At 61.4% G+C, this 13,153-nt stretch overlaps 2 protein-coding genes across 4 annotated transcripts; both read right to left on the bottom strand.

The window, feature by feature from the left end:
• Positions 1 to 862: 862 nt before the first annotated feature.
• On the bottom strand, positions 863 to 7,559 carry AMDHD2 (amidohydrolase domain containing 2). Of its 2 annotated transcripts, none has more exons than NM_001101104.2 (11): positions 7,437 to 7,546; positions 7,223 to 7,359; positions 7,003 to 7,142; positions 3,568 to 3,622; positions 3,180 to 3,392; positions 3,021 to 3,109; positions 2,801 to 2,945; positions 2,614 to 2,721; positions 2,383 to 2,451; positions 1,466 to 1,567; positions 863 to 1,105 (listed from the first exon to the last, which is right to left on the bottom strand). In NM_001101104.2, exons 1-11 carry the CDS (start codon positions 7,517 to 7,519, stop codon positions 1,017 to 1,019), a joined length of 1,230 nt encoding a protein of 409 aa, NP_001094574.1. In that variant the 5' UTR covers positions 7,520 to 7,546; the 3' UTR covers positions 863 to 1,016. The 2 variants fall into 2 exon arrangements, with proteins under 2 accessions (NP_001094574.1, XP_059737306.1); XM_059881323.1 differs by lacking the exon at positions 863 to 1,105 and adding an exon at positions 2,120 to 2,268 and having other exon boundaries at positions 1,481 to 1,567; positions 7,437 to 7,559.
• A 166-nt stretch (positions 7,560 to 7,725) lies between these two features.
• On the bottom strand, positions 7,726 to 13,107 carry ATP6V0C (ATPase H+ transporting V0 subunit c). 2 transcript variants are annotated; one of them, XM_059881416.1, is made up of 3 exons: positions 12,366 to 12,892; positions 8,618 to 8,801; positions 7,726 to 8,477 (listed from the first exon to the last, which is right to left on the bottom strand). In XM_059881416.1, the coding sequence occupies exons 1-3, from the start codon at positions 12,745 to 12,747 to the stop codon at positions 8,273 to 8,275; spliced, it is 771 nt and encodes a 256-aa protein (XP_059737399.1). In that variant the 5' UTR covers positions 12,748 to 12,892; the 3' UTR covers positions 7,726 to 8,272.
• Between the last annotated feature and the right edge of the window lie 46 nt (positions 13,108 to 13,153).

Below are 13,153 nucleotides of genomic sequence, written 5' to 3'. Positions count from 1 at the left end.
CAAGGAGCCCAAGAGCCCATGCTCCCAGCATGGGGCACTCTCGCCAGGGCTGGGGACACAGAAGGCACAGGATGACACTGATGAACAGACACAGAAGTAGGGTGGGGGACACACACCGAGGACCTCGAGCAGCCCACCAGCACCAGGCAGCATCGCCCACATTTCTGCCAACCCTGGGGGCACACGGATCATTGCACCTGCTCAGGAGTCAGGTCAGGAAGTGGGGTTGGAGCCCTGATTATCCCAAAGGCTCAAGGCAGAGCGGGACTGCTAGTTGGGCAGGTTGACCAGGGTCAGCCCAGGGGCCCCAAGGCCAGCGCAGATTTCTCTGGAAGGTCAGAGAGGAGGGCCCGGTGTTGTGTCTCGGTCCAGCGCTGTGGCCTTGGGCCTCCACTCTGCCCACCCAAATCAGGAGTGCAGACAATGACCCATAGCACACCCTTGCCTCCCAAACCCTCTGCAGTGCCCACCCGAGGCCCCTCCCTTTTCCAACTCCTTCCACCATTTCCTTGTCTCCAAAAGCAATGGATCCTGTTCTTTCCTGCTGAACATTCCAAGATGTAGCTCCCTTTCCCTCAGCGCCACAGGCAAACTTAACTCTCACACTTGCTCCCTAAGCCCCTTCCTCCAGCCCTTCACTCCTTTGCAACTGGCCTATCTGCGTGTGGGGCTGAGGCCTCCGACACATCCGCCTAACAGAGAGGGGCCCCGCTGCCTCCACTGAGCCCCAGAATCCCAGAGGTAGGGTGGGGCGGCCACTCCCAACCCTAAGGGACAAAAACCCACCCACCCCCACCAACGGGGCACAAGGTGAGGGCGGAACAAAGTCCCACTGTGAAGCAAAACTCAGAGACCAGGCGTATCCCTACGGGGCACATGTTTATCCAAGCCGCCGACTCCGGGCTGAGGCCTCCACCTGGGCCGAGGCTCCCTCCTCTCTCTTGAGACCAGCTCCCCAATGCCCAACCGACAGTGTCCAGCTGGGGCTGGGCATCCCCTCCAGCGGTGGTCCTGGGTCACGGCCTGGCCTCCTCCACCTGCCACACCAGCTCGCCCGAGATGTAGGTGGCCCGGACGTGAAGAGAGTCGTCGAGCACCACGAAGTCTGGGTCAGAGGGGGGCGGTGAGAAGGGGGCAGAGGCAGGGCCGCTGCTGCCCCCACCACGAGGCTGGGGTGGGGGAACCAAGGCCCAGAACACTATTTCCGCAGGACACCCTGGCCCATCACAGACCAAGTGAGGCCCCGGGAGCAAGGCTCCTGGCAGCAGAGGGCAGCCAACAGCGCTCCCACACACCCTTACTAGGCCCATCTCGGAAGCCAGAAAGCCTGGCCTGCCTGATGGGAAAGCGGGGCCGGACCAAGGCCCTGGCCAGGTGAAGCCCCTGGGGATGAGGAAGCGCCTGCCTGCGGCCCACCTGCCCCCACCCCAGCCCTGTCCCAGGCTGCCCCCTGTTGGGCCCTGACCTGCGTCAGCCCCGAAGTCCAGGGTCCCCTTGCGCTTCTCCAGCCCCAGCAGCTGTGCTGGATGCAGGGACGCAGCCTCCAGAGCGGACTCCACACTGCAGCCTGCTTGGGGACACGGGTGGCGGTGACCATCCCCGACCCCTGGCTGGCTCTGCCACTTGATGGGGTGGGGGTGGAGGGGTGAGGGGCAGAGCACCGAGTCCCGGGTGGCCTCACGGATGCCCGGGGTCCTGCTTCCAGGAGGGGTGCTCTCCCTGGGAGGGGCTGAAGGCATCCGGGTCCAAAGTGTTTTGTGAGTGAACTCCCTGCAGGGCTGGAGTGGGGCATGGCGGCAAGAGGGTCCCCAGCAGGGTCCCCCCCCAGCCCTAGAACTTCAAGGTGTTCCCTCCTCCCAACCTGGGGATGCTGCTGGTACCCCAATTCTCTCCAACCCCTGCTTCACTCCCCAAGCCAGGCCACTGCTCTCATCTGCCTCCTAACCCATCTCCCCACTCCTCCAACCAGCGCCTTGGACCACAGCGCTCCCCCCAGCCCCCTGCCTGACACCCCAGCCCCAGGGGACTGCCTAGAGCTTCACAGGGCCTGGCCCACCACCTCTCCCCAGACACCCACCCCTCCCCCCATAACGTGCCAACCCTGAAGCACAGCCCCCACCTCACAGCTCTGCAGCTACAATCTCACAGGGCCCCACCCTTGGGTGCTGTGGCTCCAGGGCCAGTCGCTCTGGGTTCCGGCCCCCTGCTGGTTCGCACCGCCCTCTCCTGCTGACGCAACCTCCTGCAGGCGGGATCCTGGCCACATTCCTGGGGACCCCACCAGACACAGACCTTGGTGGTCCCTGCCTCCAGCCTCTTCCAGAGGCAGCCTCTGCCCCACCGTGGGGTACACACGTGGCACACCCCCCCAGCCTCACTGACCTGTGGCCTGCAGGAAGTGCCGCACGCAGGTGTCCATCGGGGCGATGCTGCCGCTCAGTGTGTTGGTGCCTTGAGAACAGAGAGAGCAGGTTCTGGGGGCGAGCGGGGGAAGGACACCAGACACCCTGGGCCACCCTGGGGGTCAGCAGGGAACACCCAGGTGCTCACATCCCACCAGAGTGCCGAGGGGCTGACCTCACGCTGGCAGTGCTGGGGACAGGGGTGACTCACCTGCCACATAAGCTGTCAGCCCATCCACCTCCACCTCCTGCTGCCCCAGCGTGTGTCGGCCGTTGCCCAAGCCCAGTGCAGGGACAGCATCAGTGACTAGCACCAGCCCTGCAGGGAGAGGGGGACTCAGGACCTGCCCCACCTGGTCTTCCCGCCCATTCCTGCCCTGCCCTGCTCTGCCACTCACCCTTGGGATGGGCCCGGTGGGCGATGCGCAGGGCGGCCGGGTTGGTGTGTATACCGTCAGCAATCATCCCGTAGAAAATATGACGGCCTGCAGGCAGCCGATCGCTGGTCAGGAGCCCCACGATGCCTGGGTCGCGGTGGTGGAACTGGGTGGGGGCGGGAGGGGGCGGTGAGTGACAGCAGGGCCCCTCCCCCTCCTCCTGAGCAGGCCCAGGACTTACAGGCAGCATGGCGTTGAAGAGGTGGGTGATGAAGGTGGCCCCACTCTGCACGGCTTCCTCCGCAGTCCCCAGGTCAGCCACCGAGTGCCCTGTGGGGACCCAGACTCAGCTCTGGGAGCCGGGGCAGACACCCTGAGGCGAGGACAGCCCCCTCCTTACCTAAGGACACGCAGATGCCGAGGGCCGTCAGCGCCCGGATCACCTCCTGGCTGTGGCCCAGCTCGGGGGCCAGCGTCACGATGCGGACATTGTCCAGGCCCCCGTAGGTGGCCAGCACGTCTTGGAAAGCGTCAGCTTCAAAGGAGCGCAGGTGGGCCTCGGGGTGCGCGCCCCGCTTCTCCCGGCTGATGAATGGGCCCTCCAGGTGCACCCCTGGGGGGAGGGGAGCGGCTGGTTCTAGCAAGCCCCCCGCCCTGTGGCCCCCACCCTGGCCCTTCTTGCCTGCCTGCCCTCCCTCCCCGGTCGGGCATCTGGAAGACGAGGGGCTGCCAACAGGTCCCCAAGGACCCTCCCAGGTTAGGGGCGGGGAGAGGGGCGAGCCACTCACCGAGGACCCCTGCCCCATGGGGACCACCACTCTTCACAGGGATCTGAGGAAGGACCTGGGGGGAACCAGCTGTTAAAGCCCTGCCCCCAAGGCCCAGCACCCAGAGGTCACAGCCCAGCCAAGGTCAGAGGCCGGAGTTCAGAGCGCAGCCCCTGCTGGCCTGCCCTCAGGTGTCAGAAGATGGTCAAAGGCCTCGACCAGGAAGCACAGCAATCCAGAAATGACCTAGGGACATGGGACTGGCCTGCCCGAGATGACCCAGAGGCATGGAGACAGCGCCCAGGAAGGGGGCAGAAGAAGGGCAGCGGGGTCCTCAAGGTGGCCCCATCAGACAGCAGCCAGGACGCAGCGGACCACACACCAAGGGCCTGAACCCAGCCATGGCGACCAGCCTGACGTCGCCAAGCTGCAGGCCGGGGAAGCAGGGCTGAGGCAGGAGGTGTGCACGCCATCCAGGCAGAGCGAGGGGCCAAGGCAGGGCTGAGTGGCCAGAGAGCTCAGGCACCAAGCGTGCGGCCACACTGTGCCCGGGTCTGGACACCAGGGGCCAAGTCACCCGTGTGTGACAGGCGCTCAGGTGACACATCTCAGAGGTGGACAAAGCAGGCAAGAGTCCCAGCCCACACCCCCCTTCAACGTGAAGAAGGATGGGGAATGGGGAGCCTGGGGGACCCAGGCACCCTCTGCTGGAACCAGAGAGGTACAGGGATTTTCAAGAGGCTTATGCTCAGTGGGACAAAGACAACATGGAAATAGGCAGGCTGAGTCAGACGCCTGACGAGCAGCTGCCAGGCGGGCGTGGGCAGCCAGGACAGCGAGAGCAGGGTGCTAAAGCTCCCACAGGAAGACAGGACGGATGGAACCTTCGTGGAACCCCAAAATCCTGAACCCAGAGGGAGACAACGGGCTGAAACTGTGGGGCTGAGTCAGCAGATCAAAAATCTAAGCAAACAAAGAAGGTGAACTCTGAGGAAAACAGAGCTGATAAATGAGAAAATGATGAGTCTTGATAATGGAATCAGAACCGTGGGAGACTCTGGGGAGGGTGGGGAGCTAGAAGGGCGTGAGACAGGGCCGGGGGCTGCCGAGAAGCTAACGCGTATCTTTCCCAGCCCATTTATGCTGCTCTAAATCAAAAAACAGGAGTGTCGGTACATCTTTTAGAGATATGGAGACAAGTTCCACAGGTTAGCCCAGTGGAAAGTGACCATCTCTTGGACAGAACTGGTGTGAGCAAAGGGCTGAAGTTTTTCCTAATGAGCCAAGTGATATATGTAAATTCACTAAAGAGTTAAAGAGTGAAAACAAGAAAAAGAGATAATGACTGAGTTTTCCAGCATAGAGTTTTAAAAGAGAAAGAAAGACCAAGTAGACAGAACAGACAATCTTGAGGCAAGAGAATGAGGCGCGTGCAAAGCGGGAAGGCAGCGGAAAGGCCACAGCACAGAGGGCCCGGCTGTCGCACTGAGGCGCCTGACGCTGACGCAGCGGGCAGCGGGGCTGATGAGGAGGACACGGCGCACTGCCCCTCCTCCTGGAAGGACAGGAAGGGAAAGGCCCCAGAAAAAGAGCAGCTGGTCTCAGTGGACCTGAAGGACTTCTGACCAACTAGCAATCCAGTTCCACATGCTGTGAACAGGCCGCGGAGGCAGGCGGGCAGAACGGCAGGAGCAGCGCATGGAGGCGTGCCCCTGAACAGTCCTGTGGCTTCTACGGCTATCGCCTTGTATTAACATTTTCATACTCAAAGCCCTCCTCAATTTTCTCCACAAATCCGTTTACTCCCTACCTCCCAAGGCATTTATGAGGGGTGACCGGTGCTGGGAAGAAAACGTTAAGATGGAAGCCCTACTGGCTGGAAACTCCTTCACTAAGGCAGGAGCCCCACACTCTGTATCAGGATCCTCGAAGGTGCTGCAGAAGTTGGGGGGCAACTCGGCTGCAAAGGAGCTGCAGGCGCCCACTGCTGGGTGGGACAGAGCAAAGCAAAGGCCTTCCGGGCAGAACGCCTGGGGGCAGAGGAGGGAGCTGCCTGGGCTGGCTGCAGGGCAGTGGGACAGAGGTGGGTGATGTGCAGAGCCAGGCACCTGGGGAAAACACCCGGGCAGGACCCAGGGCTGGGACAGCTGTGGGGAGACTGGATAACAGCCACTATGCCCCACTGATGGGGACCAGAGAGATGAGGACAAAGAATAAGGAAGCAAGAGCGTGGATTTGTTCCCGGGTCCCGAGCAGGAAGATCACGGCCTGATGACTAAGACAGAAAACACAGAACTGAGGGCCAGTCTGCAGCGAGAAAATCAGCTTGGTTTTTGACACCCGACTCTGTGATAAGAGAGTCAGGGGAAATTTCCAGAAAGCTGTGCGCAGCTGAAGTCTACGGAGGCTTAATATGAACCAAGTGTAGTGCTGAGCACACAACACTAATAGATGAACTCCACTGTTCTTCAAACCTTAAGCCTTGCTTAAGTTTTGACGAAACTGAGACTAGGAAACAAGAAATTAACGTCCCGTGTTGCTCAGCTGACAGATGAAGTCAGGAGGCTGGGACTGAACCCAAAGAGTGTGGCCAACCTCCCCCAGCCCTGGCTGTGAGTCTCTGCACACACCCAGATGGGGACCCCGTAGCAGACAGGCAATTTGGGATCCTGGGTTGGACCCTGTTCTGGAGGAAAACTACAGAACTGGGTCATAAAAGGTAGAGGAAAGGATAACCTGATTAACTTTGAGAACTCCAGAACTCTGTGCTATTCATGTAACCGCGAGCTTTTAAAAGAGTTAAGTAGTACCAAATAAACAGGCATGATGTATGCCTGCTACAGTTCAGAGAAACAGAACAATACACAGAACAAGACAAGATGAAATATTACAACGTGATAAAGAGCAAAACCAGAAAACCTGCGTACAAAGTGAAACTTCTTAAAGGAACAATGGACCTTGAACAACTAAATCCCAACTTAAAGAAGTGATGATTGGCGGGTGTGGACGGGAGCACCAGAGGAAGCCTGGGGTGGACAATGGGGCTCCTTTATGAAAGCTGTTCCCAGGAGCTGCCTGCCACGGACCAGTGTGGGGGATGAGCAGCTAAGGATGTGGCAATCTGAAAGTCCCTGGGGCGAGGGGGACAGACTGAGTCGAGGAGGCGGTTTCTGGTGCATGGAGGCGGCCAGCGTGCAGGCTGGGTAGGGAGAAGGTGCTGAGGCTCGGAACGCAGAAGCCCGTGGGCACAGCTGCAATGGCAGACCAGGCAGAGAGCCACCTGGATGAGAAAGCCTGGGGGAGGGGGCCCCAAGCTCCGGGGGAAGAAGGCCAGCAGGTGAGGCCAGGTTCGAGTGCCAACGGGGTGCTGGTTGACCCGAAAAGATGAGATTTGAAAATCAAGAGGCCAGGTGCTCAAGGGGCCTCCTTCCTTTGAGGCCGGGAGCCTGACCTCACCTTGTGATAAACCTCCAGTGGCGATGTGACCAACGTGGGGCAGAAAGAGGTGACTCCATGCGACAGGATCCTCCGGGCCACTAGGGCAACCCCCGAACCCACGTCCTCCGAGGCTTGTGAGAAGTCAACGCCAAATCCACCTGCGGACCCAGAAAAGAAGGGGTCGCCCAGGGCTCAGAGCTCCCCCTGGGGGTCTCCGCCCCGCGGGCCCGGGCCGCACCGTTGATCTGCACGTCGATGAAGCCGGGCGCCAAGATGCAGCCGCCGCAGTCCCGCTGCTCGTCAGCCACGCGCCGCTCCTCAAAGAACAGCTTCTCCGGGTCCAGGATGCGGCCCCCGCGCACCCAGAGGTCCTCCCTGCACACAGAGCGGGCGGGGGCTCGCGTCGCCGGCCCGGAGCCCGCCCGCGCCCCCCGGCCCGCACCCGCGCCCACCTGAGCAGCGCGCCACCCCTCAAGATGCGGCAGTTGGTGAACTGGATCACCGGGGCCCGCGCCGCGCCCTGCCCGCCGCGCATCCTGAGCCCAGCCGAGCCGGAGGCGCCGGGTTCCGGCCTGGCCCACGTGACCCTCAGCTGACGGAGGCGCAGCCACGTGACCGGCCCTCCCACGTGACCGGCGCGGCCCGCAGTGACGTGGCAGCGGCTTCAGCACCGCCCTCGGCCCATCCCTCCCGGCACCCCGCCTCCGCGCCAGGGCCCATACAGCGACCTACACACAGGCATCTGGTCACATCTGAGAGCTTTATTGGACACGGAGCGGCACCAGGGCCCACGGGCCCGTCACACTGGCCCGCGAACCAGGGCTGCAAGAGGTGGTTCCATCCAACGGGTCTCAGGGTAAACGGTAACCGCACAACGCAACAACAGTCTACCTAAGGTTACTATAGAGTTGGGAGACGGAGAGCTGCTCCACAGACGTATGAACAGGTCAAATCTTTATAAATAAACATCCAGTGAAGAGAAAATGACAACTCTAATTCATCCTTATACACAGAGCACTCTAGGGCAGATGGGCGGGGGCGGCCGGAGGCCGGCGTCCTCACTGGTCAGGGCCGGGGTGGGGACTGGTGGGCCCAGATGTCCACAGCACGGGGCGGGGCGGGCAGGGGCGAGGCTGGGGCAACAGACGGTGGGCACTGGGACACTGCGCATTTACAAGACCGACTACTGGCGGGCGGCTGCCCCGTGCGTGTGTCAGGCTGTTCGTTGTGGAATGAGAAGGGGGTGGTCTTGACATCAATTGTATTCTGTGGCTGGCGGCCCGCAGAGCTACTTTGTGGAGAGGATAAGGGCGACGATGAGACCGTAGAGGCCGAGCACCTCGGCGAAGATGAGGATGAGGATCATGCCCACGAAGAGCCGCGGCTGCTGGGCGGTGCCACGCACGCCTGCGTCCCCAACAATGCCGATGGCGAAGCCTGCCGCCAGCCCGCTCAGGCCCACACTCAAGCCTGCGCCCAGCTGAAGGAAACTCCTGGGGGAGAGAGGACACAGGAGGCATGTCGGTCCACCACGGGGAGGCAGCCGGCACGGGGCACCAGCAGCCCACCAAGGCCCCTCCCTACCCACAGCTTCCACCCAGGCAGGCAGCGGGGAGAGCTGGCCGGCCCTCACCTGTAGAGACTGATGCCGTCATTCAGGGAGTTGGCAATGAGGACTGCCACCACCAGACCATAGATGGCGATGATCCCCGCCATGACCACCGGGATGATGGACTTCATGATCATCTCTGGCCGCATGACAGACATGGCTGCGATGCCCGTGCCGCTCTTGGCTGTACCGTAGGCGGCGCCCAGGGCTGGCAGGAGAAAGTGAGGTGAGCCCAGAGAACCTGGGGCCAGGACCAGGCAGGCAGCTTGTGGTGTACTCCAGGGCCAACGCAAGTTCTCACCCCAAGGGCAAGAGAGCTGGAGGCAGCCTCTGGAAAGACGGGCCATAGGCCGGCACTTGGGGTCTCCTGTGCCCCTCCCCTGGAGGCCCTCCTGGCTGTCTGGCCTACCTGGGCTCTTTCACTCCTATGGAACCTCACCCCAGGCTCACCAGCACTCCCCAGGCCCACTACAGAGCCCACGCTCCCACAGAGCCTCAGACCCCCAAAAGAGGCACTGGTACAGGCTGCCCTGTCACACTGGCAAACAGGTAGCTGGTCCCCAGAAGCAGTGCAGATTCCAGGCTCGTTCCCAGGTCAGGAAAGGCCTGGAAAAACACAAGCTGCGTATCTCAATGGCCCAGACGTCCAGCCAGGGTCAGCCCACCAACCCTGGGATCACATCAAAATAGCACACAGAGCCCCTGCAGCGCAGGGTAAGGGGAAGCTGGCCTGGCAACTCGCGCTCTAGGCCAGAGCTTCATCCACTCCCTGCCTGACCTGCAGTAGTCCCCACAGCTCCGGCCCCAGGACACGCTGCACCCAGCACTGGTGTGTTTGAGAGCTCCATCAGGAAAGGCCCTCCTGGCACACAGCAGGCCAGGACCCTCGAGTTTGAGGAGAATCTCAACCAGACAAAGACAGTCAAAGACGACAAAGGACAGGAAGAACAGTGGGACTGTGACGTCATCACCCAGGCTGACCCCCAAGGACTCCGCAGACACCTCCGAGAAGCCCAGTTTCTCTGGTTGGCAGGAGCAGGTCTAGACACTGTGGGGTTCCCGTCTCCCCTGCCATCATCCCTCCTCCCTTTTCCCAGGGTGGACTGCATTCCTGAAACCACCGCCCCCCCCACCCCCGGCCTGTCCTCCGAGTCTAGAAAAACGTTTGCAAGCACAAGGGAAAGCCAGAGGGAGCCCAAGCAGGACACCTGACTGCTGCCTGCCCCCGAGGCACCTCCTGCTGAGCAGAGGCTGACCTGGGGCAGAGGTGGAGGGGCCAGGATGGTCGCGGACATTCCTCTGGACCTGACTCACCTAGCTGGGGAGCGAAAGATGACTAGTCTGCACTCACTGCAGAGCAGCGGTGAGGCCAGAGGGGCTCTGCACCTGATGAAGAGACAGATACGGCCCCTCCAAGCACAGCAACACATTCAGGAGAGTGGGGAGGTCTGGGGAAGGGCTTCATACAGGAGATAACTGAGCAGAGGGATGCCAGTGAGTTGGTGGACATAGAAAGATGAGGCAAGAGAAAGAAGACGATTCCAGACCACATGGAGCAGAGACACTGGGCGGGGAGCAGAGGGAAGAAGCGGGCGGGGGCAGGGCAAAGGACCCGCATGGTCTCCTTTGCAGCCCTGCGTGCTCGGACATCTGGCCATCGGATGCTGGTCTTTATGAAGCCGTTCCTGGAGGAACAGAGCATTTTTTGGCTGCCTCCTGCGGGCGCAGAACCACAGCAGGCCAGTGCTGGGGCTCCTTACTCAAGGGCAAGGGCACAGGCTGCTGCATGGCACCAGGTGAGACCTTAGAAGGAAGTCAGCATCCCAGGCAGTGGGCCCGGCAAGGCTGCAGTTGGGGAGTCAGCTAGTGAGCTGGGCTCATCCCCATAGAGGGCAGCACAGAGATTATGTGGCTGGGGGTGGGGAGCAACCAGAGGAACGAGGGGAAGGAATGGGAAGACTGTCAGAAAGAAAGTAGCCTGGCCTGGGCGGGCCTGGACACCAGCTCCACAGGCCAGGCCGGAAGCGGCTCTAGATGGTGCAAGACAGAAACCAGGAGATGGTTCTGCAGGCCCACCAGTAGGGAGGAAGTCATAGAGAAGACAGAAAGAGCCACTGACGGGCCTGCGGAAAACAGGACAAAGAAAGACTCTACAAGACTTGGGTCACAAATTAAGCAAAAAAGGGGAAGCTGGAATGGGAGACGGGGATCTGGCGTGGACCTCATCCGATCCAGGCGGGCCAGGAGCATGAGCCAGGGCCAGCAGACACACTGTGGTCATCCTGGCTACACCTGAAGCCTGGCAACTGCAGGCAGGCACGAGGAGATGGATGAAGACAAGCCCTGGAGACACAGGCTCGAGAAAGAAATGAAACCAGAGTCTGACCCAACTGGACAAGTATAAAAAGTTGGCGACTGTATGGCCACAGTGAGCTGCCTACGCAGAGGGGAGGAGGATGGAGCTGTGTATAAGCCAACCAGAGCAGGTGGCCCCCAATCCCCAGGAGCCTAGACCAGTGACACCCTATTCTCAGTAACTTTCAAAGGCCTGCTGGTGAGGGCTCCACTCAAAGGCACCAAGTAAGTTCTAGAAAGAGCGGGAAGCGAGGCACCTGGTGACTGGAAGGCGGCCAGGAGCTGGATACAGAAAAAGGCTTGGGGGGAAACAAAGGCAGAATTCACATTCCATGTGGGCAAGATTCTTGTCTTGTTCACTGATGTCCCCAAGTGTCTGGCACCCAGGAGTTCAACTGAGATTGGCTGAATGGCCAATGACAGACATGATCAACAACCCACAAGTGGCCAGGCACCGGCCCTGGAGGTATTCTGGAAGCAAACATTGAAAGAGACTGGAGAAAAAGGAGGCACAGACAGCTGTCCGCGGGCACAGGCAGCTCTCGAAGATGTGGAAATAGGGGCGGCACCTAGGGTGGAAGGGGAAGTACACGCATTTCTCCCACCACAAATGACCCCTAACTCGCACATGATGGGAAGGGCAGGGCCCACTCAGCGGCTTGTGACCTGCAGCAGGCAGGCCCGGGCAGAGGGAGGTCCCCACGCCCCCACCCCACTGGTGTTTACAGTCAGCAGACACTGTTTGGAGTTCAATCCCTGCACATACCTGCACAAGAACCCTCTCCAGTCCCAGATAGGGTGGGGCAAGGCGAGTCATCAAAGCCCCAAGCCAGAACCCAAGGAAGCCTGGACTAGACCAGGACAAACCAGTCCGTGGGGCTGTAGGGGGTTCAGGACTCACTTCCCTGGATCCCACATCCCTGGCTGGGCCCAAGTGCTCATCTCCCAGAAAAGCCAATTTTCACTGAATTTTACACCCAAGACTGTTAAGACCCCACTTCAAAACTAGAGTGCCATCTAGAACCCTGGAAGGCCCCCTGCTCCATTCCTGCGGCAGCCCCTCCCAATTCCAGGCCTCAGGAAAGGGGAGAAAGGTCATTCATTCATTCAGGCCTGAAATGAAGACTCCTCCCAAGGAATAAAGCTCAATTCCCTCAGCGCTGAGGCTCCACGCTAACTCGCCCATCCAGACAAGCGTCCACACACAGTGCGGAGGCTGGCCTGTTCCCCGGACATCCACCCTGCGCCCTCGGCCTGTCTGACACACCTCCACCCCTAGACTCCACTCCCACCTGAGTTCCTGCCCTGATCTAAAGACCAACCTCTCAACCCATCTTTTCCTACCAACCCACACAACCTAGTGTTGGCAAACACCGACAAGCCCTAACCGGAAGCACCTGTTTAGGTGCAGACCCACCTGAACGCCCCCCACCCCCGCTGCCCCACGGAGGCGGGGGGCAGGCCGCCACAAGGGCGAGGGCTGTGGACCTCGGCGGCGAGCATCCAAGGGCCGGCCCCTTGTGGGGGTAGCTTCCGAGGCGTGATGTCACACCTGCCAGCAGGATGGGGGGGGGGGGTGCGGGTGCGGAGCAAGCGCAAGACCGCGGGCCCCCACCCCGGTCTGCCCCCGCCTCTCCGGGGACTAAGATGGCAGCGGCGCCGCCGCCCCTCCCCCGCACCGAAGAGACCGGCTGGCAGGGGGCCGTCCGGGACACCCTGGGACTCACACCTGGGCCCAGTCCGCGGGCCCCACTCTCCAGACACCCGACGGCCCCTGCAGCCCTCAGGGTCCCGACCATCGCCCCCCGCAGTCACGTGAGACCCGGGACACCCCCCCCTCAACAGCTCGAAATTACGTCAGAATGACGTCACACGCCGAACCCCGGGGAGCAACAGGCACGAACCCCGCGGGTCCCCCGTCTCCCGGGTCCCTCCTGCCACGGCGCTCACCGCTGAAGACCATGGCGGCTGAGGCACCCATGACCGCGAAAAAGGAAGCGTACTCGGGGCCGTTCTTGGCCTCGGACATGTCTGCGGGTGGGGAGGGGGCGAGTTCAGCGGACCGAGGCCGGGGCGAGGTCGAGCCGGGCGCGGCGGGCGGCGGGCTGCGCGAAGCTAGCTGTCCGAAGGCTGCAAAGGCGACCCGGCCCGTCAGCCGCTGCGCTCTAAATACCAGCACCGCAGGACAAAATGGCGGCCGCGGCC

Source organism: Bos taurus, chromosome 25 (genome assembly GCF_002263795.3).
Source record: "Bos taurus isolate L1 Dominette 01449 registration number 42190680 breed Hereford chromosome 25, ARS-UCD2.0, whole genome shotgun sequence".
Classification (NCBI taxonomy): Eukaryota; Metazoa; Chordata; class Mammalia; order Artiodactyla; family Bovidae; genus Bos; species Bos taurus.
The sequence above is the reverse complement of the archived record's forward strand: the minus strand, read 5'-3'. Positions and strand labels throughout refer to the sequence as shown.